General features: G+C 42.7%; 2 protein-coding genes across 3 annotated transcripts in view; one reads left to right on the forward strand and one right to left on the reverse strand.

Moving 5' to 3' along the window:
* Positions 1–23,856, forward strand: part of si:ch211-250c4.3 (uncharacterized protein LOC100535981 homolog) — a 132,906-nt gene that overhangs the window by 43,714 nt on the left and 65,336 nt on the right. The gene's annotated exons all lie outside the window — the stretch shown is intronic.
* LOC127610649 (cGMP-dependent protein kinase 2) overlaps positions 5,702–23,856 on the reverse strand; it is a 38,294-nt gene continuing 20,139 nt past the window's right edge. For both annotated transcript variants that reach the window (XM_052081048.1, XM_052081047.1), the window contains exons 9-20: positions 19,101–19,195; positions 17,172–17,240; positions 16,506–16,604; positions 16,186–16,333; positions 11,443–11,579; positions 10,858–10,947; positions 9,680–9,821; positions 9,439–9,602; positions 8,200–8,322; positions 6,806–6,868; positions 6,564–6,630; positions 5,702–6,373 (exon numbers count right to left, since the gene is read on the reverse strand). In XM_052081048.1, the coding sequence (XP_051937008.1) occupies positions 6,278–6,373; positions 6,564–6,630; positions 6,806–6,868; positions 8,200–8,322; positions 9,439–9,602; positions 9,680–9,821; positions 10,858–10,947; positions 11,443–11,579; positions 16,186–16,333; positions 16,506–16,604; positions 17,172–17,240; positions 19,101–19,195 (1,293 nt within the window). In that variant the 3' untranslated portion in view covers positions 5,702–6,277. The remainder of the gene's footprint in view (positions 6,374–6,563; positions 6,631–6,805; positions 6,869–8,199; positions 8,323–9,438; positions 9,603–9,679; positions 9,822–10,857; positions 10,948–11,442; positions 11,580–16,185; positions 16,334–16,505; positions 16,605–17,171; positions 17,241–19,100; positions 19,196–23,856) is intronic.

Consider the following 23,856-nt stretch of genomic DNA (forward strand, 5'->3'; position numbering starts at 1 on the left):
GAAGCAGAGCCCGGGGACTCTGAGGTGGGCTCTCCTATCTCTGTGGCTGAAGTCACCAATGTGGTTAAAAAGCTCCTCGGTGGCAAGGCCCCAGTGGTGGATGACATCCGCCCGGAGTTCCTCAAGGCTCTGGATGTTGTGGGGCTGTCCTGGTTGACACGCCTCTGCAACATCGCGTGGTCAACAGGGAGAGTGCTTCTGGATTGGCAGACCGGGGTGGTAGTCCGTCTTTTTAAAAAGGGGGACCGGAGGGTGTATTCCAACTATAGAGGGATCACACTCCTCAGCTTCCCTGGTAAGGTCTATTCAGGGGTGCTGGAGAGGAGGGTCCGTCAGGAAGTCGAGCCTCAGATTGAGGAGGAGCAGGCCGTGGAATAGTGGACCAGCTCTACACCCTTAGCAGGGTCCTCGAGGGTATGTGGGAATTCGCCCAACCTGTCTACATGTGTTTTGTGGACTTGGAGAAGGCGTTTGACCGTGTCCCTCGGGGAGTTCTGTGGGGGGTGCTTCGAGGGTATGGGGTACCAAACTCCCTGATACGGGCTGTTCGGTCACTATACCACCGATGTCAGGGTTTGGTTCGCATTGCCGGCAGTAAGTCGGAATCGTTTCCAGTGGGGGTAGGACTCCACCAAGGCTGCCCTTTGTCACCGATTCTGTTCATAACCTTTATGGACAGAATTTCTAGCGTTGAGTGGGTCCGTTTTGGGGGTCTCAGTATTGCATCCCTGCTTTTTGCAGATGATGTGGTGCTATTGGCTCCTTCAAACGGGGCTCTCCAACTCTCACTGGAGCGTTTCGCAGCCGAGTGTGAAGCGGTTGGGATGAAGATCAGCACCTCTAAATCTGAAACCATGGTCCTCAGTCGAAAAAGGGTGGAGTGCCCCATTCGGGTCGGGGAGGAGATCTTGCCCCAAGTGGAGGAGTTTAAGTATCTTGGGGTCTTGTTCACGAGTGGGGGCAGAAGGGAGCGGGAGATCGACAGGCGGATTGGTGCAGCATCTGCTGTGATGCAGACGTTGTATCGGTCTGTCGTGGTGAAGAAGGAGCTGAGCCAAAGGGCGAAGCTCTCAATTTACCGGTCGATCTACATTCCAACCCTCATCTATGGTCACGAGCTATGGGTCGTGACCGAAAGAACGAGATCCCGGTTACAAGCGGCCGAAATGAGTTTGTGGGTGTCCGGGCTCTCCCTTAGAGATAAGGTGAGAAGCTCGGTCATCCGGGAGGGGCTCAGAGTCGAGCCGCTTCTCCTCCATATCGAGAGGAGCCAGATGAGGTGGCTTGGGCATCTGATTCGGATGCCTCCTGAGCACCTCCCTGGTGAGGTGTTCCGGGCATGTCCCACCGGGAGGAGACCCCGAGGAAGACCCAGGACACGCTGGAGAGACTATGTCACCCAGCTGGCCTGGGAACGCCTCGGGATCCCCCGGGGAGAGCTGGACGAAGTAGCTAGGGAGAGGGAAGTCTGGGCTTCCCTGCTAAAGCTGTTGCCCCTGCGACCCTGCCCCAGATAAGCGGTAGATGATGGATGGATGGATGGATGGATGGACTGTCCATCAGTAAACACGGCTAAATTGACCACAAAAATTGGCTGAGACAAATTCCTCCCGATAGACTAACATGTATTTCTTGGCTTCAATGACTATCCACGTGGGACAAAAAGAAAACATTTTATGACTAGATATTTTTTTTAAATTATTATTTAAAATACAATTTTACCATAAAGTCCCACACAACCTTTATTACAGCACAACAGTGCGATTGTGCAGAAAAACCAAATCAAAAGATTCTTCTAAATTGAAAAAAAATGACTACAGGCAGAACAGAGGCAATGGTGAAATACATACAGACTGACGCATCAAATAAAAGGAACAGGAAGATGTTTTCTCTTACAGTTCAATACTTCAGTCCCAGATGCGAGGTCACGAACAAAATGCTTAATATCAGCTTGAATAGAGCAATCTATGGTCAAATTAGGGCTATAATTTGATCAAATCACAGCGATTAGCGCAGACAATACAAATGTAAAAGATGGAATTCACAACTCTTTTTTTTTTTTTAACTAACTTGAAGAAACTTAGAGCTCTCCTCTGAAGAAACTGCAAATCCGGCGCTGTACATACGGCGAGTATCGACAGGCCCTTTGCACTGTATCCCATGTTCGTCATTGTTTTTCATGTTTCTTGTGCAGAGCGTGCCTGTTCAGTCCAACTTACCCCATGGGGATAAATAAAGTTTTCTGAATCAGAATCTGAATCGTGCACAACACAGTGATGGAGGCTCTTGACATTGCACTTTCGCTGTGCAAAATATTGTTCTGATAATTGTCACGTCCCGTGTTTGCCAGCAGGGGGCAGGCCCTGTTTGCCACCTGTTTGTCACCCATTTGGGTCTAATTACACATGCTTTATTTGGGCGCTCTGGCAGTCGACTCACTGCCGGTGTATTCCACGCCGTGCCAATTCTCTCGCTTATTACTAAATCCATTCGTTGCCTTTAAGCCTTGTGGCTTTAATTGCACGTCATTATATTCGCTTGTGTAAGATTATCTTGTTCACCTATAGATTCTCCTTGCTATTTTTTCCGCAAGCGTTTTCCGTTACCTCCTTAATTCATTCCTGGTCCTTATTTTTGACCAGCGCTTTTTGTTGTTTCTCCCGGACGGGTATTTTGTGTTTTTGTATTAAACCTCTTTTGTTCTCTGACAAACCTTTTCTGTGTCTGCTATTTCGGGGATCCACTACCACTTCCTTATTTTGTTGTGCACAAAGCAATTATTCCATCGCTTCGGGCACAACGTGACAATAATATATTTTGAATGGCAAATAAATATGTACTTGTAGATTCAATGCATAGCATGTTTCCCATAATGCCAAAGGGTACAGACTTGAGAATGCACGAGTAAAATATATATATATATATATATATATATATATATATATATATATATATATATATATATATATATATATATATATATATATATATATATATATATATATATATATATATATATATATATATAAATCCTCATCTCACCCCTCGGGTGGTGTCCGTCCCTCATTCAGCTCGGGTCCTCTACCAGAGGCCAGGAAGCTTGAGGGTTCTGCGCAGTATCCTTGCTGTTCCCAGCACTGCACACTTCTGGACTGAGATGTCCGATGTTGTTCCCGGGATCTGTTGCAACCACTCATCTAGTTTGGGGGTCACTGCCCCGAGTGTTCCGACCACCACAGGCACGACTGTCACCTTTATCTTCCAGGCTCTCTCCAGCTCCTCTCTGAGCCCTTGGTATTTCTCGAGTTTCTCATGTTCCTTCTTCCTGATGTTTCCATCACTTGGGACCGCTACATCCACTACAACGGCTTTCCTCTGCCCTTTATCTATGATCACAATACCTGGTTGGTTCGCCATTACCATCTTGTCAGTCTGGATCTGGAAGTCCCACAGGATCTTCGCTCTGTCATTCTCCACCACCTTCGGAGGTGTTTCCCATTTTGACCTAGGGGTTTCCAGTCCATACTCCGCACAGATGTTTCGGTAGACTATGCCAGCCACCTGGTTATGGCGTTCCATGTAGGCTTTCCCTGCCAGCATCTTACACCCTGCAGTTATGTGTTGGATCGTCTCAGGTGCCTCTTTGCACAACCTACACCTTGGGTCTTGTCTGGTGTGGTATATCTGGGCCTCGATGGCTCTGGTTCTCAAGGCCTGCTCCTGAGCAGCCAGGATGAGTGCCTCTGTGCTGTCCTTCAGGCCAGCCCTCTCTAGCCACTGATAGGACTTCTTGAGATCAGCCACTTCAGTTATGGTACGGTGGTGCAATCCTTTGTGATATCACATTGTTCCGGAGTAATTTACCCAGAAATTCTATTTGAATACCTGACATAATAAATCACCTTTAAAGTAGGAAATTTGACAGTACGGAGGTTCTGGATTCAATTACAGCTTATGAACTGATGATGCTGCATCATTTGTTGTATGAGGAGACATTGTGTGGAGTTTGCCTGTTCTCCTGCGTGGGTTTTCTCCAGGTACTCCGGTTTCCTCCCACATTCCAAAAACATGGCAGGCTGATTGAACACTCTAAATTTTCCCTCGTGTGTGTGTGTGAGCGTGGATGGTTGTTTGTCTCTGTGTGCCCTGCGATTGGCTGGCAATCGGTTCAGCGCGTACCGCGCCTACTGCCGGAAGACAGCTGGGGTAGGCTCCAGCACCCCCGCGACCCGTGGTGTGATGATGATTAAGCGGATCAGAAAATGGATGGATGGATGGTTATAATAGAATTTGGGTGGCACGTTGGATGAGAGGTTAGTACGTTTGCAGTTTAGAAAATGGATGGATGGAACATATTTGCCAGTCAAAATATTTTCATGCCAGTTGCCCCACGCTTCTGTCGTTTTGTTATATGAACAGAACACCAAAATGGCGGATTTATCACCCCCCCCCCCTCACCCAAAAAAAGAATTGGGCATCACACCCTGCAGTGTGAATGTATCCTGTCTGACTGCGTCTTGAGGCCGCAATGAAAGCTACATTTAAATGACATACTCTGCACCTCATCCTCAGCCATCTTGTTACCTCTGCGTCCCGCGTCCTCGACGCATAATTTTCCCGCGGGACGCACAGTTCCAAATAATGTTCTTTTTTGAGACGCAAGGAAATTTCTCCGTCATAATGAAAAAAACTACCGCAGGCCTGAGGATTTTAGGGTAACGATCGTTACCGGGAGCGTGTTGTTTCCTTAGTCATTTTGACGGTAGCAAAAAATCATTTAACCATAAAAGTCACCGCACACGAGTTGACTGTACGTGATCGAATCTCTCCAGCATGATCAACGCAATTTCACTGTGCCTGAATGTGTGTTTGTGGTGTAGTGTGCGAGTGTGAGTGTGTTTGTTCTAATTTACTTTCGTTTTGTTTTGTTTTGTTTTCAGTGTTGGCGGGGCGGAACAGATAACGTTATGTGCGCATGCGGGTTGCTATTTTTGTCCGCAAACTGAGGAATCGCGCTGATGACAGTTTGAGGTGGCGGCGAAAAAAAACCCACATAACGGTCTACTAATTACGACATTTAAGAAATGGGAATGCCAGACTGATTTTTTTTTGTATGAATCGTCCGAAGTGCGTATCACGAAACTCGCATGTGAAGTATGCACAGAACACGAGAACGAGATACGACGGGAGGCACGATTACGAGGCATGTTGGTCATTAGAACTATAGGTCAATCACTATGAAAAATATTATGAAACAGTCTTGGTTATTCTATAATTTACGGGTTGTAGCATGGTAACTTTATGAATAAAACATTCGTTACAAGGTGTAGAAATGCTAATGTTAACTGTCAGTAGAACTAACGATGATGTGTGGTAGATTCTTTCATCACATTGATAGATTACCCATGCATTGTTTTGAGAAGAGGATGTCAAGCCACATCAATACTACCTGTATTAATGATTACCAGTAAATTAATATTTGCAGTGTGAGACTGGAAAATATACTCAGATTTCGTGCTATGTTGTATTCATGATGCCATATTTTTTTTAATAAACCTGGAGTACACAGCTGGAGTACAAAACCTGGGGGGACCGAGCCTTCTCTGTCGCCGCCCCCACCCCCTGGAACGCTCTACCACAACACATCCGCAACTGTACTGACCTCCAATCCTTCAAATAATCTCTTCAAACTCATCTGTTCCGCAATGCTTTTAATACCCTTTTAATCTCTTTTACCCATTTTGCTTTTTGTTCATGTAAATGTGCTATTGTAAATTATGTATGCTTGTTTTAAGTGAACATTTTAATCCTGTCTTAAGCTCTTGTAAAGTGTCTATGAGTGTGATGAAAAGTGCCTTCAAATAAAATGTATTATTATTATTAATCTTGTATGCTGAATTGTTTTAATTTTTGCAGCATTTGTTAATAAGAAATAAACCTATTATCAATGTATATTGTTGTTGTTTGTGATATTATCATATGCAATTGAATAAGTAGACCATTTCAAAATTCGAAATTTGGGACTCCTTAAATGCATTATGGGACTCATACTTTTCTGATCAGCGAGGCCCTGGGACTCGCTGGGGGTAAACTGTAAAATTATCACTGCATCCTTATTTCCTCGGACTGCTTTCAATTCCGCAGAGAGCTTTCAAATCCGCGGCAAATCCACAATCGTGCAATCGCGGATTCCTGCTGGGCCTAGCAGGATTATGAACTGATGATGCTGCATCATTTGTTGTATGAGGAGACATTGGAGAACATTTTGTGTGAGAAATTAGAAGTCTTTATCCCAGCCAGAGGTCTCATCGGGTGTTATTTCTTTGTCAGGAGGAAAGATGTCAAAGCGACTGTGATCCATTGGGCCATTCAGCTGTTGGAAAAAAAGTGGACCATCAATATGCTGATGGGATCATTCACACCTAAATTCACAAGTCATCCTGTTAATGATATAAAATACTCACAATTTCGGTTCAAAGGTTAATTCAAGTGGCCATTTTGGGGGGATTGTGAAACTTTGCATAACATTGATATATGTATGTTGTCCATGCAAAAGTGCTCACCTCTCTCTTTAGGGGAGACAGGAGCTTGTGATGCTTCAGTCCCTGCCAATTGAAGCCCTGGAACCATCTGTAGGAGGAATAGGTCATACAAGGCACATGAGGTTTTTTTTTAAAGAATGAATACATCGACGATGTGAAGGGAGGGTATATTATACAGCAATCTGACCGGAAAAGCGACCAAGAAGAGAACAGGAATGGTAAATGATGACCAATGACACTTGGAATGTTTTAAGTGGACCTACTTGTGTTTCTTGATGTCAATGATCCCATTCTTTTTGTTCCCCACCCTTTCAACTGGGTTTAATCTAAGTGAAAGGAGCAGAATGCACATATTTTATTTTTAGGTATAATTGCAAAATACATCACAGTGATCCTTAGGTACATCGCGGTTCGGTTATTGTGGCTTCACTCGATTGCGGATTTTCATTTGTGACCCCTAACTTCATCTACTGCAGTTATACATCTCTATTTTTCTCTCTCTCTCTAGTTTTCTTGCTATTTTTCATCCCTTTAAAGTTTGACCAGTAAAGAAATGTTGATTTTTTTTTTTTAAAGGAGAAATTTGTGTTTCAAAAACCATGGATATTTGGGACAGATTCAGAAATTCACTCTGACGCCTGTGCACTTTTGTACGCATGCTTCCCTTCCATTAATTTGCAATCACAGCCTTTGTTCTAAACCAGTGGTTCTTAACCTGGTTTCGATGGAACCCTGGGGGTTCGGTGAATCAGTCTCACGGGTTCGACGGAGCCTCTGCCATGGAGGTTAAGACACACCCGACGCAACATGTCAATTAGTTATGACTCGCCCGCTTGGCCATGACAGGCTGGTTCATTTTGTGCACAATTAAAAAAAAGTATACTTTATAATTATACTAATTGTGTTTACATGTTTTCTTTTGAATAAATGTGTTTTTTAGTGTCTTGAATTTGTAAAAAATCTGAAGCTTTTTTTCCCTCTAATGAAGGGTTCAGTGAATGTGAATATGAACCGGATTGGGCTTGGTACCCCTTACAAGGTAAAGAACAACGGTTCTAAACCAATCAGCATCTCGTACTTGACCTGCTTAATCTGGACTCCTTGGTGCACTTGCGTATTGTTTTCCCAGATGGGCTGCCTTGAGCGTGCACTGGCACTCTGTTTTGAGTGCACTCTGAATAACTGAATGGCACAGTTCAACAGTGTTATGAGGTTCCGAACAGTGCGCCTTGGAGTTCGTTAATCTGGGTTCGTTAATCTGGCCTCGGAGTTCGCCCCCCCCCCCCCCAACCTCATACCCGTTTCCTCATCATGCGTTTGGAAATAGGATCCTAAGGCCCTGTTTCACTCAGACTATTCTGAAACTCAGATGAATAGAAATTATGGATTCATTTCAATATATCTGTAAATCAAGGAAACATCATTGTACACATTGTTTTCCAGAATTGTGAATCCAACGGTTACCCCTTTGCATTAAAGTACACAAGAAGTAGCTCTCGTTTTTTTCTTTCATAATTTTGCTGCTGTAAATTAGGGAATGTCTCATTGTGAGACAAATAAAGGATTCGTATTTTTAAAAAAAAGGATGGCGATTGCCGCTGTACAACGAGTCACTATAGTATAGCCAGTTAGTGTTATTACCCTATCCGGTCCATACTTGCAGAGTCTCCTGATGAGGTCTTCTGGACGCTTGCCAATTCTCTTTGGGAAGTCAACCTTCTCAATGCCATGGAGGACCATTGTGTAGATCTTTATGGGGTCTGATCCAGCAAATGGGGGACTGGAAAACAAAATATATTGTGTTTTTATTGAAAAAAGTGCCTCATTCTATTTGGAAAATAATATCACAATATTTTTTGGGGGGACGCCTAAATGAATGGACAGTATTTTAGAATCTTTTCACAAATAGCATGAAAGAGCATAATTCTGTTAAAAAAATACAGCTGCACACATATAGTACATTCCATCCACAGATATTACGCTGAGAAAAAAGACGGGCGGAGGATGATTGTATTGTTGAGATGTTGCGGATATAACATGGAAATGTGTTCGATGACATATTGCCATGACAATTCTCCTCTTGGTGTTTAAAGTCAAGCTATAGTTATTAAGTCAATCCAACACACCTTACTGTTACCGGTATACCATGTTAGTACACTTGGGCTATTGCGGTCATCACACAGCAGAGCAGATGAGGGATGCCTGCTGAATAACGTTAAGCAAACCACACCGCAAAAGGCAATAAAACCCCTTGATATATCTGAATCTATCTATGCTTTTGGTCTTATCTTCGTATCATAATGGCTGTGCAGAGCTCACAAAGGAGTTGTCTATTTGAGTGTGTGTTTCACATGTCAATTAGTGTCGGGCAGAAACCTTTTACGTTACAATTGGTTCCTGCTAATAATCACCACAAGCTGGGATCGGAACACTAACAAGGAAATAACTCAATAGGGAATATAAAGAGAAACCATGTATAAGGCGCATCGGATTATTGGGCGCACTGCCGGCTTTTGGGAAAATCAAATGCTTTTAGTGTGCCTTATAGGGTGGGAAATACAGTACATTAAAATTTCACTTGTGGCAAATAGAGACTTGTTTTCCATCCAAACACAGTTCGATGTACTCATGGAAAATGATAAATCACATTCATACAGTAAAGGCACCACATTGAAAAAGTAACAAGTCATTCACTCATTCACTCAGCACCAAGAGCAACTGGGGGGTTGTTTTGCTCAAAGAAACTTTGACAGGGCTATGGGGGAGCTGGGGATCAATTCCACAACCTTGGGGTTGAGAGACAACCCCTGTACCCTCTGAGCCATGCCACCCATTAAATACAGAATTCAGGTTCCAAAAGGCAGATCATAGGACAATATATACAGTACTGGCTTACTTGCCAGTTAGAAGTTCATATATGAGGATTCCTAAAGACCAGCAGTCAGCTCCAAAGTCATGGCCTTTGTTCATTATGACCTCTGGTGCCACATATTCTGGGGTCCCACAGAAAGTCCAAGTCTTCTTTCCAAGACCAATCTTTTTCGCAAAACCGAAGTCTGCCTGTGGAAACCGATAACAGAAAGCTTGTCAGTACTGAAGGAATTAAATATCATTTACAATTTGAAGTATTAACATACCATTTTAACATAACCTTTTGCATCAAGTAGAAGGTTTTCAGGCTTGAGGTCTCGATATATGATACCCATGGTGTGAAGATAATCAAAAGCCTCTAAGACGCAACCTATGCAAAATCTGGCTGTGGGTTCATCAAAATAATTCCTTGGAGGGAAAGAAAAATCATGTTAAATACAAACAATTCTTCCACCTGCTTCTTAAACCTGCACTTTGGGCCTTAACTGCGGGTTCTTTGACTTGAGTATAGAGCTAGAGTCCCTTATTGATAAATCGCTTGCTTGATGACTGTTCCTGTGATATTATGGATTGGTTAGCCATGTCTGTGGGTTGAGAGGGATTGGGACAGGATTGTACAAAAAGGATAGAACAGTGAGTGGTGGAGAACAGGCAGACACTCACCATTTGCTAAGATATCCAGAAAAACTAAAGTCCATGTTTTAAATGTAACACTACCTTACTGTGAAATGCATTGTCTCATCATCAACAAATATCAATATATCATAAAAGCTCATATACAGCTATCCTTGCATTTTTTCTGCAGTGTGGCCAAATTAGTATGAAAATTATTTTGTTTTATTTCATGGTATATATGACTAGTATTACTATCCATCCGTCCATTTTTTGGTCTGCTTATCCTCACAAGGGTCGTGGGGCAAATCCCTACTGTCTTCAAGCAGTTGGTGGGGTTCACCCTAAACTGGTTGACAGACAATGGCAGGGCACACAGAGACAAACAACCATCCGCGCTCGCAATCCCACTTCGGGACAATTTAGAGTGTACAATCAGCTTGCCATGCATTTTTTTGGAATTGTGGAGGAAACCGGAGTACTCTGAGAAAACCCACGGAGGCACGGGCAGAACATGCAACTCCACATAGGAAGGCCGGACCAGAATCGAACCCTCCACCCTCCGAAGGTGTGTAACATTTGATTAAACAACAGCACCAATTTGACAGTCCAATTTAAAATCACTGTCCAGTCTAAGACCCAAGTTCGATCATGTTGGCCTTAGGTAACATTCAAGCGCCTCCTGTTCCTTCGGCCAGCCAAGCAGCATGATCCTTTTCACACATACAATTGGTTTTGATGTTGTAACTTGAGATCACCTGTCTCGCTGCATAAAACTTTCTTGACATAGAAGTGTCTCATATTGAAAAATGAGTATGATTTAGAGACTTACATGTCACGCAGCACCGTCCACAGCTCTCCACCAAGACACACCTCCAACAGCATGTAGATATGTTTATTGTCACGAAATGTCCGAAATAACCTAAAGTTAAGCATGAGGTTTCAATTTCAATTAGATACAATAAAATCTTTCGGTTATTTCATACCCATTTCTGTTATTACATTCCTGACATGGATGCAACAACAATATAAAATGAAAACAAAGTGAGAGAAGTGTGGGAAAAGTTCAAAGGTAGACCTTACATTTTATCTGCCTGAGAGACTGCTTGCACAAGGCTTTTGTTCTACAATGTCATAGGCAAGATAAATTTCCGCACAGTGGTGGGATCCTAGAGTGCAGCATTCTGCAGCACACTCCTTAGCAACTCCAAAGAGAAGCCAGCCTATAGAGCACTTCAGATATTCACCTCTGCTTCAAGAAGTGTTTTCATTTTCATGCCTACTGCGCTCCTTCTCCATTGCACTTACGTACTGTAAGTGTGCTCAAATGAATTTGAATGCTATGCATACATACAGGAACAGAGTATGCCCCTTTTTGTGGTTAGTTAAAAACAAAACAAAACAGAAAGGAGGTCACCTGATGATGAATGCCGAGTTGGTTTGTTGAAGGATGTTCTTCTCAGAATAAACGTGTTCCTGCTGTCTGGTGTCAACAACATGCATCTTCTTAATGCATTTCAGAGCAAACGTCGTGTCCTCGCCTTTCAGCTTCACCTGAGACACAGTCATTGGGGTCTAAAACTATCAACTCTTAGTTCACTAATTATTAACTCGCAACATACTGTGAAATGTCTACATCAGGGGTTCCCATTACTTCCATCGCGATCGACCGGTAGATCGCGGACTGGTCCCAAGTCGATCGCGAGGGGTGTAGAGGGGGAAAAAAAACAAACAACCATTTGTGTCTTTGTTAGTCACATATATTTTTTGTGTTGATCTACACTGCATCTTAATCATCCTAGCAGTCTCATTTTCACAAAAAGTATTAAAAAAATAAAAAATAATAATAATAAATAATAAAGTAAGTAGTAAAATAATAAAAAATAAAGCAGGGAAATCTTAAACTATGGCGGCACGTGACCTGCGTCACCGGAAGTTGCTAGAGCTCAGCAGTCTGCAATAGCAGCTTGTGATCAGAACTGTTGCGCTATATCTTTTGTCGTTCTCATTATCCTCATTCAGAGTTTGTTTCGTGTACAATTCACAGAGGGCGCGGGCAAAGAATAGGAATCTAGAGGGCCGAGGGAAGTTCTTTAAAACGGTACGTGTGATCGTAGCTCACACATACCGTTTTAAAGTACTTCCCTAGTTAACAGGCTGCAAAAGTGTTTCGAATGCCTCCGTGTCAGGCTGTTGCTCATCACGACGTGCGTGTTTATGTGCGTGCGTGTACGCGGTAACGGGTCAATCGCGGTAGGTTGGTTGATCGAAAAGTCGATCTTCGGTCCAAAACGTTTGGGCACCCCTGGTCTACATCATTTAAGAGCTTCCATATGCAACCCAGACTATTTATGACCGTTATTTTATTGTTAGTTACTGTTAGCGATGTTTATTAGCGATAGTGATGTTCCCGATTGACCTTGAATGCACCGCAGCGCTAGGAGCGATGACACTTCCCGATTGACCTTGAACGCACAGCAGCGCTAGGAGCAATGACACTTGCTCGCGAAGGAGACAGAACTTTCGAGCATTCTCCCATATGGTCGAAAGAAAAACTGCTCTGGATAAATGAAAGCTGATCCTTGAACGTCTATCTGTACAGGGTCGTAGATTGAATCCCGTGGCAATCTCTCTCTCTTTTTTTTTGCCAAGGCGAGAAAAGTTTTAGGAGATAACATTCCTAATGAGGATTTTCAAGTGAATATTTTTTTTTTCCAAGATGGCGCCCGAGTAGGCAGCCTGCGGCAAGTGCTCTTCAAGAGCCTTGCTTTTTTGTTCTTTTTGTCTTTTTGTTTTGTCACATGTTGGTTGTTTCATCGTGTGGACCTGATATGGTCGGTTTTTGGCCACGACATTCATCAAAGAACAAGTATGTAGGTGCGCCTTCTCTGCAGCACGCCTGTACCTGCACAGATTTTGATTGGGAGGAATGTCGGCGCCTTTGGGGCGCTTGTGTTTTTTGCACCTGTAATGGGCAGCATTTTTCACAACCCCGTTTTGTTCAGTAGAGATGTCGGCGCTGTTGGCCAGTCGGCATTGGTGCGGCTGGATGGATGGCTGCTGAAGTTGATGATGAGGAGAGAGGAGCGTCGATGCGTATTTGGAACCAAGAGTCGCCACTTGGAATTGAAATGGATTTCCATGGGACAGGAGAAGTGAACCAATCTCTTTTTTCGTCATCGGATGCTACAGCTTAGCTTGTAGCCGACGTGTGCACATTTTGAACATGATGTCTCTGATCCAGTGGTTAAAGGACACTTTGATTCTTTCCTCTTTCATCTCAAACTGCTTCAAACAACAAAGCGTGTGACGGAAAAGTGGTTAGGACTGCACGACTGTCCGTGTTTTATGTTATGTGTTGTGTTTATTATTTTACTTTATGTTAACTGTTTTGTAAAGCGCTTTGCTACAGCTGCCGCTGTTGTGAAAGCGCTATATAAATCAGCATGTATTGTATTGTAATATGTGATGTTAGCATTCGATTCGTAATATATTTTTTTAAAAAACAGTCAGGAATGAAATTGTTGAAAATGAAGATTGTTCCTTGTTAATGTAAGATGTAACTGTGTTGTTATAAAGAAAATGAGATTGAATCATCAAAGGATTGAACCGCTCTCTGAATTGGATGCCACGTGGGACGTCAACAAAGGACACTTTGGACTTCAGGGCCACCCGGTTCCTTGGAGGCTGGTAGGACAGTTTAAAAGGATTCCCGATTTTTTGACGAACCCAGTATTTTTTAACTGAGATCTGAGACAATTTTTTGGAGTCATATCTGATACCAAACCTGATAGGAACTGACGACAATTTCATTAGTGTTTTTTCTTGTATTCTCAGTTCTGTTGCGAATTACTCTTATGTAAGTATTTATTCAATATATTTTTGCAAAAAACTTAAGTCAGTGTGTCTTCTCTCTGTTGGAGGTTTCCGTTTGACTCGAACTAGAGTCTGCGGTTGCCAATCTCACTGTGACCTTAAGTGCACCCTAACTTGAATAGATTTGGATAAATTGACGCACTTGCTAGACATTGATTTATTTGTCCTTTGAGAACTCATTAGAAGGGTGACACCGAGTAGCTGCAACTCTGGTGGCTACACATAGGAAGAGAATTACAGTGCGCAGATCTGTCAGAAATAACCCAGGAGAGCTCATATTTCGCATATTACTGTATAGCTTCTTTACAGTACAGTAATCACTCGTTTATCACGGTTAATGGGGACAAAAACCACCCGCAATAAACGAAAATCCACAAAGTAGCGCCATCCCCCCCTCAATATACGTACATGTACATAATATTTATAAGGCCAAATTGAATGGTATACATGCAGGTAGAAGTACATTTTGAATTAGTTAACATGACTTAATGCTGTATGCTAATTGATTTAAACAAGTATAAGTTAGGTTAGTTTATGAATAACAAATTACAGGAAACATAAAAAAATGTAAGTCCGCAAAAAGTCCGCTAATTGTCCGCGAAAGTCAGCAAAACAACAGCGAGTCACAGAGCAACATATACAGTACTGTACTACATGTATATGGACATTTTTTATTTATTTTAATTTTTTTTAATGAATATGTTTGAAAAAATCCACGATGCACTGAAGCCACGATAAACGAACCGCGAAATAGCGAGGGATCACTGTATACGATGGGCCAGATTGCTTTCTGGCAGCACAGATTTTTACCAACATCTTAAGTTATTTATACTCCTTCATGAGAGATAGAATCAGAATCTGAATCATCTACAATGGCCAAGTATGTAGAACACACAAGGAATTTGTCTCCGGTAGTATACCTTACACTAGTATTGCAATAACAAGCAACTATGATACACAAAGTCATGATATATAAGTATCGAAAGACTTTCCGTACTAGTACCATCATGCAGTAGTGTCACATAGCGAGGTGATGGTGGTGGACCCCAAAAAGCAGGCAGGAGGGAGGATCATGCTGTATTTGAAGAATTGAATTTAAAACAAAGAAAACTAAATCCAAAACACACAAAGTCCAAAGTATCAAACAAAAACCATGACTAACGCTAAAACATAACAGTGAACTAAACATGACAGAAACCAAGAGCAACACACATAACAGTAGCAAGAAGCAACAATGACCCAACACTGAGTGTTTGGGCTGGGAGTCCTTTTAAAGGCCTGATTACCTATAAACAGCAGGTGTGCAGCTCCCAGGGGAGCCCTACAGTGCCACCTGTTGGTCCCTAACCCGAATCATGACAAGTAGTACCACTCAATGACAGTTGTGCAGAAATAACGTAATCAGTGGTGCAATACAATACTACGATGGTTGTGCAGTTGGTGTGGATAATCTTTGCACCATTTTTTTAAGTGACCAGTAGCAGTCGGATTTTCCGTGACCTTGTCTTGGTTCTAGCGGTGTGCAACTCTTCGAGAGTGGGTAGGGTGGTGCCAATGATTTTTTTTCTTAACTGTCCGTTGCAATGGGATTTTGTCCTTTGCGGTGGCCCCAATTAAGTCAAAAATGTTGCGAGCGACTGGCTGGGACATCAGTCCACAGATTTTTCCACTGAGGGAATATAGAAGTTTATGCACAGATGGGAAAAGTGTGTGACAGTGCTGGGTGACTGCGTTGAAAAAATAAAACAACCCCCCCCCCAAAAAATAGGTAGCTTCTATTTGTATTAGAAGTCCTAATACTGAAAAATTCACCCCAGTTATTGAATGACCCTCGATATTTGTCAAATTATCCCAATGAGCATTAAAGCTAGGTAGGGTGGGGGTCGGGGGCGGGGGGCGGCATTCCGTGTGTGTGTGCGTGTGTGTTGACCAAGCAGATGTGCTTCAGTCATGTCAAGACTCTGGTTCCCGACTGGCAAACGCGAATTTTCAATGAATGAATGGAACAGAATAATTGAAGTCGGCTATGACCACTCCCACTGCGGCGCAGTGCGCTCTCTCTCTCTCTCTCTTACTGGTCTGCTGGCCTGTGCTCGTTAACTCACCTCCGTGAAGAGGTATGCCAGCATTTATGCCAGTCACAAAAATAGAGCCCCTAATTGTTACATGACAAAATAATGGAGGTAATAGGGAATTGGTTATTATTTTAAAATAATTGAGGTGATGAGTTCGATAACTCAAATAAATACTGTGCGACATGAAATTTCAGTAAAACATAGTTTACCAGCTCCACTCGTCCAAATCCTCCCATGCCCAGTGTTGCTATCACCTCCAACTGTTGGAAAGGCTGATTATGTGGTAAATGGACAATTCTCTCCTTCAACCTTCTAAGCTCTTGGGCTTCTGTAGAATCAATCTGTGGTGAATGCAGCCTGAGACAGGAATACCACAAATTATATAAGAATATTTTCCAGAATGTATTGAAGAATTAGAATACTGTGGTAGAATTACAATGTGCTACACAGTCCAGCAGCAGGGATATGAATATTTTTGACAATCAGTTCAGTTGCCAATATGCATGTTTGTATGTGTTATTGTACTCACATGGCATTCCTTCTTTCATCACTCCTGGAAAGTTCTTCTACATATTCCTTGAGGTAAACCTGAAGTTCCTCATAGGTTCCCACCATCTGGTTAAAGTTGCTGGAGAGGGAATGAAAATTCTCACAAAAGTGTCTATATCTACAACATGTATTCCAAGACCAATCCATTTAAAGTACCAGACTGGAACATTTCAAACCATTCAATCAATTAACGCCTTTTATAGTTTTGGCATTTCTCATGCTTAAAGGGAACGGTTTGGGATGTGTGCAAGGCAAGATTCGGGAGTGGGATGAGGTGGGGTGGGGGGGGGGATTTTACTGTACAATGAAATTCGCACATGTGGGGCAATCAAACTTGATTGGAATGTGTTGTCTTGACTGCATTGTCTTGTTAAAGACCACACATAGATGAATTAAAATGAATGCCATATTGTATCTTTTTGACTGTGTGCATCTTTTCAATACCTGATATTCAGCCCCCTTCAACAGAGACAGGAAGCAGTTACGCCCCTTGATCTTGGCATATTTTATTTTATTGACTGAATGAATTGCAGTTATATGCAGCATTTTTTTTGTACTTCAGGTGGTGAACATCATGACGCAGTGCCGACATTTTAGGATGTGTATAAAAAAGTAAAAAAGTTTGGAGAATGAAACATTGACTCACTCTCTGTCCACCACCAGACATTGTGTGTCATTCTCATTGCAGATGATGTTGGCCGAGCGGAGATCTTCACTGGAAAGATATGTCAACAAATTAGGATGAGATTATTTTGAGTTACCAAATAACCGAACTGACATTTTGCAGGAGGTGCATATATCCACCTTTGAGCATAGGCCAACCTCTGTAATTTTTCTGCCATTTTCACATGGATGCAGTATTCTTAGTAGTGATGGGCAAAATAAACACAGACTTTAAAGTGTGTTTGGAGTAATGAGTGCAGAGGTAAAGCAGAGCATGGATCGGTGACGTTCGAACCTTCCAGAAGCACCGTACGACGTGACTGATTCAGGAAGTGGATCGCTTGTTTGGCGGTTAGACACAGGTGTCATTGCACCCAAAAAAGGCGCAGCAAAACACGATGGGAGTTCCCCCACACAGTTTGTGTCGTTTTCACTCCACTAGGTATATTTGCAAATATTTGGAAGTTTTAACGATAGAACAAGAAAAGAGGAGGAAGTTTGCCCCAGTTTGGGTGTTCTCTCAGAAGATCCATCTTCAAATATGTGACAGTGAATGGGGTAATTTGGCAAACTTGGCCGAACCGAACACAGACAGACGCCAAGATCCATTGCAGTTAGTGCCATTGGCAAAAACATTCATCCATCCATTCACTTTCTGATGCGCTTTATCCTCACAAGGGTCCGGGGCTTGCTGGAGCCTACCCCAGCTGTCGTCGGGCAGTAGGTGAAGTAAACCCTGAACCAGTTGCCAGCAAATCGCAGGGCACACACAGACAAACAACCATCCACACTCACACTCACACCTAGGGACAATCTAGAGCAGGGCTCGTGAGCCATATGTGGCTCTTTTGATTATTGCATCTGGCTCGCAGATAAAACAAAATATTCTCGCTTGTTTAATCCATCCATAGATTTTTTACTGCTCATTTCCTGTTCAGGGCTGCAGTTGGCTCCAGGAGCAATTTTGATTGGATAATATTGGCCTGCGTTGGCCGTTGCTGCAGAAACAGGTAAACACCCCCTTTTGAATCAGCTAATCATAAACAATTAAGATGGCAAAAAGAAAAAAAGATGACCAGTATGGTCGACTTCGGGACGACTGGGCCAAAGGATTTGCCTTTGTGGAGGGAACAGATTCTCCGGTGTGTCTGATTTGCAATGACAAAATACCATAGATGTAACGGTCGAACGTAAAGCGGCACTTTTTTGACATATATATATCATACGCGAGCCGGAATCAAAGGCTACATCTCTACACTGTGAGGCCGACATGTTAACCAGTTGACCATCTTATGCCACCTCGAGCAAGAACAGAATTTCCCTAATTTATTCCAACCGGCTTTCATGTACCTTTCTACACCAGCATCACCAGTGCCCTGACAGAGATGTTTTATCTAAAGCAGCAGAAATTCTCATTCAAAAACAGAACCGCCTCAGTCCAGCCATTTGGGAATTTTTTATTTTATTTTTTTTAATAATAACCAATGATACATAGCGGCCGGTGGTTGACTAGTTCGCGCATTGGCCAGACACTGCAGAGGTGCAAGGCTCCGGCCTTCCTGTGTGGAATTTGCATGCTCTGCCCGTGCTTGCGTGGGTTTTCTCCGGGTACTCTGGCTTCCTTTGACATTCCCAAAATATGCGTGGCAGGTTAATAGAACACTCTAAATTCTCCCTAGGTGTGAGTGTGAGTGTGGATGGTTGTTCTTCTCTGTGTGCCCTGCGATTGGCTGGCAACCAGTTCAGGATGTCCCCTGCCTACTGCCCGAAGACAACTGGGATAGGCCCCAGGACGCCCCCGACCCATGTGAGGATCAGCAGATCAGAACATGGATGGATGGATGAAACGCTACCTGTGGATGGCATGCAAAAGAATGATGTACGCAAACAAGTCCTCAATGTGTTCACAAACCTGATGAGAGCTTTCTCACCAAAGTAGTCCCCAATTCCCAGAGTCTTGATTTGCTGAGGCTCAGCAAAACCTTCGGTGGTTTGTGTCACAATCACCTACAGATAGCCAACATGACAAGTTTCAAATCAGTGTTGGTCAGCTGACAAACTAACATTTGTGGTGTAAATTGGGATTAATCAGAGAATGAATTTAATTACAAACATCTTGATTGTAATGTCTGCTCTATTCTCAAATGGCTCTCAGGGCACTTTGTCTGATTTTGCATTATTTAAGAAAACTCATTTGAATCTCTTTCTTTCTTTTCTTATCTTATCAATCTTTTAAAAATGAAGGACCTTCAATTGAATAGTTTAGTTTGTTTTAACCAAATTAGAAGTTACACGCACGCACACAATTCACAGTGGACTTTATATCAAACGGTTTATTTTCTTGGTTCTCCTTGCTCTGAATGACTTGTTCTGGTTTGGTACACGGCGTGTCCGGAGCTACGGCAGCGCAGAGGCAGCTTTGTCTCTTCAATTTTCAGGAGCCTGTCGCTTCACAGTGGCCGAGTGTCCAAGCAAGTTGCAGAACGATCCCAAAGGACGCACGAAAACAGATAAGAAAGCCAACTACAACACCGTTTTCGTCTGTGTTGAATGCAACGGGAAAAGAAAAAATGAAGTTTGGGGCGCCGGCTTTGAAAATGCCCGCTGGGCCACGTGGTCAAGTAGATCAACGTAGGAAGAAAGCGGGTGGGTATGACAGTGGTCACCTTTATAGTTGAGCATATGGAAATTCATGACCACAGCACAATATATCGTATTCCAAGGCGGACTCCTCTTTTCTTTGTGTGATTTTCATGGATAAACCTTTGCAAAACTGCACCTTGTTTTGACCACCTGAGGCCTGTCATATCGATGATAGGCACCGATGACATCATGACGTTGAGCGATAGTTGTCATTTTTGCAATGTAAATGTGTGGAAAAAGGCCGTCTTTCGAAAGGTTTTCGTCAGGGCCGCATATCCCATCCCCAAGCGGCTTGCTGCAAAACAAGATGAATTTACGGGTTTTTGCGATTTCACAAAGCGATTTTCACACCGAGAGTATTAAGTGTGCTGGCAAGGTTCTAGGCTAATGAGGTGTTGGCAAATTTCTCATGGGGACATGGTGAACTCATTACTGTCTTATGTTCATTGGAAATGTATACAGTTCTGTTGACTGAACGAGAGAAGTTTCCTCCCCCCTGGGATGAAAGCTGGGGCAGATTTGCTTTCAATCTTCCATGAATGTGTGGGATTTTTAAACCCACTTTCAGTAGCGTGTGTTCTAAAAAGGGGTTGGGGGGCATTACAAAAGGAGTTTGGCTGCGTGTCATTGGGGTCATATCTATTGCATATTCAACAATAGATGTGTGAGGATCAAATCTCTTGACAGAATGAGTCAATTAAATCCAGAGAAATGTAGAAAATGCTGAGGAAATGTATCTCACTGAAAGTGCTGAAAGCATCTTGCATATTTTGCGGGATGCTCATTCCCATTGGGACATTCAGTTGCTCTTTGTTTGCAACAGTTTAGGTCAATTGTCGGGATCCTATGGCTCAGGTGAGGCTCTTTTAATGATTGCATCTGGCTCGCAGATAAAACAAAATATTCTTACTTGTTTATCCATTCATCGATTTTTCACTGCTCATGTCCTGTTCAGGGCTGCAGTTGGCGGCAGGAGCAATTTTAATTGGATGACACTGGCCGACATTGGCCGTTGCTGGTAAACAGGTAAACGCTCCCTTTTGAATCAGCCCGCTCGGTCATTAGCTCAAAGCTAATCCTTCGACGAATAAGATGGCGGAAAGAAAGAAAGATGAAGAGTATGGTATACTTCAGGACGAATGGTCCGAAGCCTTTGTGGAGGGAACCGATTCTGCGGTGTGTCTAATTTGCAATGACAAAATACCATCGATGAAACGGTCGAATGGAAAGCGTCACTTTGACACGCAACATTCTATGTTGGCATCAAAATACCCTGCGGGAGACAGCAGAAAGAAAGCTTATGGACCCGGCAAGCTGACTATAATTCTGGTAGTTTTGTTGGATCTTTAGCAATCATGAGGAACGGAGAACCATTCACATTAATGGTGAGTATTATCACAACATTATTTAAAAGAGTACATTCAGAGGCTTATTACACTGACATTTTGGTGAATTCATTTTTAAAATAGGATATATACAGTATATTTATCAGTGGCGGGCCGTGCATTTCAACCTTCGACCTTCAGTGACGTCACATACATTAACACAATACAGTAATCCATCGTTTATCGCGGTTAATCGGGACCAAAACCACCCGTGATAAACGAAAATCCGCAAAGTAGTGTCCAATTAACATAAACAGGTAAAAAAACGATTTTTTTTAAAAGTCCGCAAACAGTCCGCAAAAAGCTGCAAAACAACAGCGAGTCACATAGAGCAACATATACAGTACTGTACTCCATGTTTTTTTTTTTTTTTTTTTTTTCCCAAGATGGCGCCCGAGTAGGCAGCCTTCGGCAAGTGCTCTTCAAGAGCCTTGCTTTTTTGTTCTTTTTTGCTGTTTTTGTCTTTTGTTTTGTCACATGTTGTTTGTTGTTTCATTGTGTGGACCTGATATGGACTGTTTTCAGCGCTTTTTGGCCACGACATTCGTTAAAGGAGCAGTATCTGTGCTTAGTGGTTGCGCCTTCTCGGCAGCACGCCTGTACCAGCACAGATTTTGATTGGGAGGAATGTCGGCGCCATTGACTGTCGGTGCTGGACAGACCTGGGGCGCTTGTGTTTTTTGCGCCAGTAATGGGCAGCATTTTTCACAACCCCGATTTGTTCAGTGGCTATGTCAGCGCTGTTGGACAGTCGGCGTTGGTGCGGCTGGATGGATGGCCGCTGAAGTTGAGGGTGAGGAGAGAGGAGCGTTGGCGAAGAGCGCCGATGCGGATTTGGAACCGTGAGTCGCCGCTTGGAATTGAAGTGGATTTCCATGGGACAGGAGAAGTGAACCAATCTCTTTTTTCGTCAATGGATGCTACAGCTTCTTGTTGACTTTGAAACTTAGCTTGTAGCCGACGTGTGCACATTTTGAGCATGACGTCTCTGATCCACTGGTTAAAGGACACTTTGATTCTCTCCTCTTTCATCTCAAACTGCTTCAAACAACAAAGCGTGTGATGGAAAAGTGGTTAGGACTGCACGACTGTCCGTGTTTTATGTTATGTGTTGTGTTTATTATTTTACTTTATGTTAACTGTTTTGTAAAGCGCTTTGTTACAGCTGCCGCTGTTGTGAAAGCGCTATATAAATCAGCATGTATTGTATTGTATTGTATTGTATTGTATTGTATTGTATTGTATTGTATTGTATTGTAAGAAAAAAAAATAGTAATAATAATAATTTTTTTTAAATGTTTGAAAAAAATCTGCGATACACTGAACCCGCGATAAACGAACCGCGAAGTAGCGAGGGATCACTGCATAGTATAGGCTCGTCAAGCAGCACTTAATTTCAGGAGCATTTAAAACCATCAAGTATGCATTCATAATTAAAAGCAGGAAACTAAATTTATAGATATTGTCAAAAACAAAAAGATGATTTAAAAATATGAATTAAAATGCCACCCAAATTACGCTGTGTGATCTTAAACAAGTCTGTCCAATAAATTGCGCAATGTCCCAGTTTCATATTAGATACCAACCAAACAATAAAAAAACAAACTATTCTTTGAAAATAAAGTAAACTGATCTTTTGCATTTTGAGAATCGGCTATACAACAGCAAATAACTGACAATGTTATTTAAAGTCAAGATGGCGCCCGAGAAGGCAGCCGTCGGCAAGTGCTGTTATGGGCCTTGCTTTTTTTCGTTGTTGTTTTTGTGTTTGACAACAAACACAAAGTGACAATTGTGTTTGTTGTTATGTCGTGTGGACCTGATGTGGACTTTTTTCAGCATTTTTTGGCCACGACATTCATCAAAGAGGAGACTCTGTGCTTGGTGGTTGCGCCTTCTCGGCAGCATGGGTATACCAGCACTGTTTTTGACTGGGAGGAATGTCGGCACCATTTCACTGACGTTGCTGGACAGTCCCGGGGGCACTTATGTTTTGCGCCTGTAATGGGCAGCATTTTTCACAGCCCCGCTTTGTTCAGCGGAGAGATCGGTGCTGTTGAACGGTCTGCGGCTGGATGGATGTAATGCTTGAGGAGCCGACGATGAGAAGAAAGGAGCGTTAACGCGGAGCGCCGATGCAGATTTGGAAATGGGAGTCGCGGCTTGGAGTTTGAAGCGGATTACGTGGGACAGCAGAAGTGAACTAATCTCTTTTTGTCCACAGACGCTACAGCTTCGTGTTTGCTTTCAAAACCTAGCTTGTAGCAGACGTGTGCACATTTTCAGCATGACGTCTCTGACCCACTGGTGAAAGGACACTTTGATCCTCTCCTCTTTCATCTATAACTGCTTCAGACAACAAATTGTATGCAGAAAAGTGGTGAAGATTGCACGACTGTCTGTGTCCTATGTGTTGTGTTATTTTTGTTATTTTAACTTCAAAATGGCGCCGCGATAGTGGCTGCCTTTCCAGCAGCTCCTATATTTTGTTGTTCTACTTCTTCAGTTCATAATTTTGCTGCTGTGAATTGGGAATTTCTCCATTGCGAGACTAATAAAGGTTTTCGTGCAATAGTCTTTTCGACTGAATTTACAGTTTTTTTTGGTGATGAAAAAATATCCGGGACTGGATGCCAAATT

Source organism: Hippocampus zosterae, chromosome 11, assembly GCF_025434085.1.
Source record: "Hippocampus zosterae strain Florida chromosome 11, ASM2543408v3, whole genome shotgun sequence".
In the NCBI taxonomy this organism is placed as follows: Eukaryota; Metazoa; Chordata; class Actinopteri; order Syngnathiformes; family Syngnathidae; genus Hippocampus; species Hippocampus zosterae.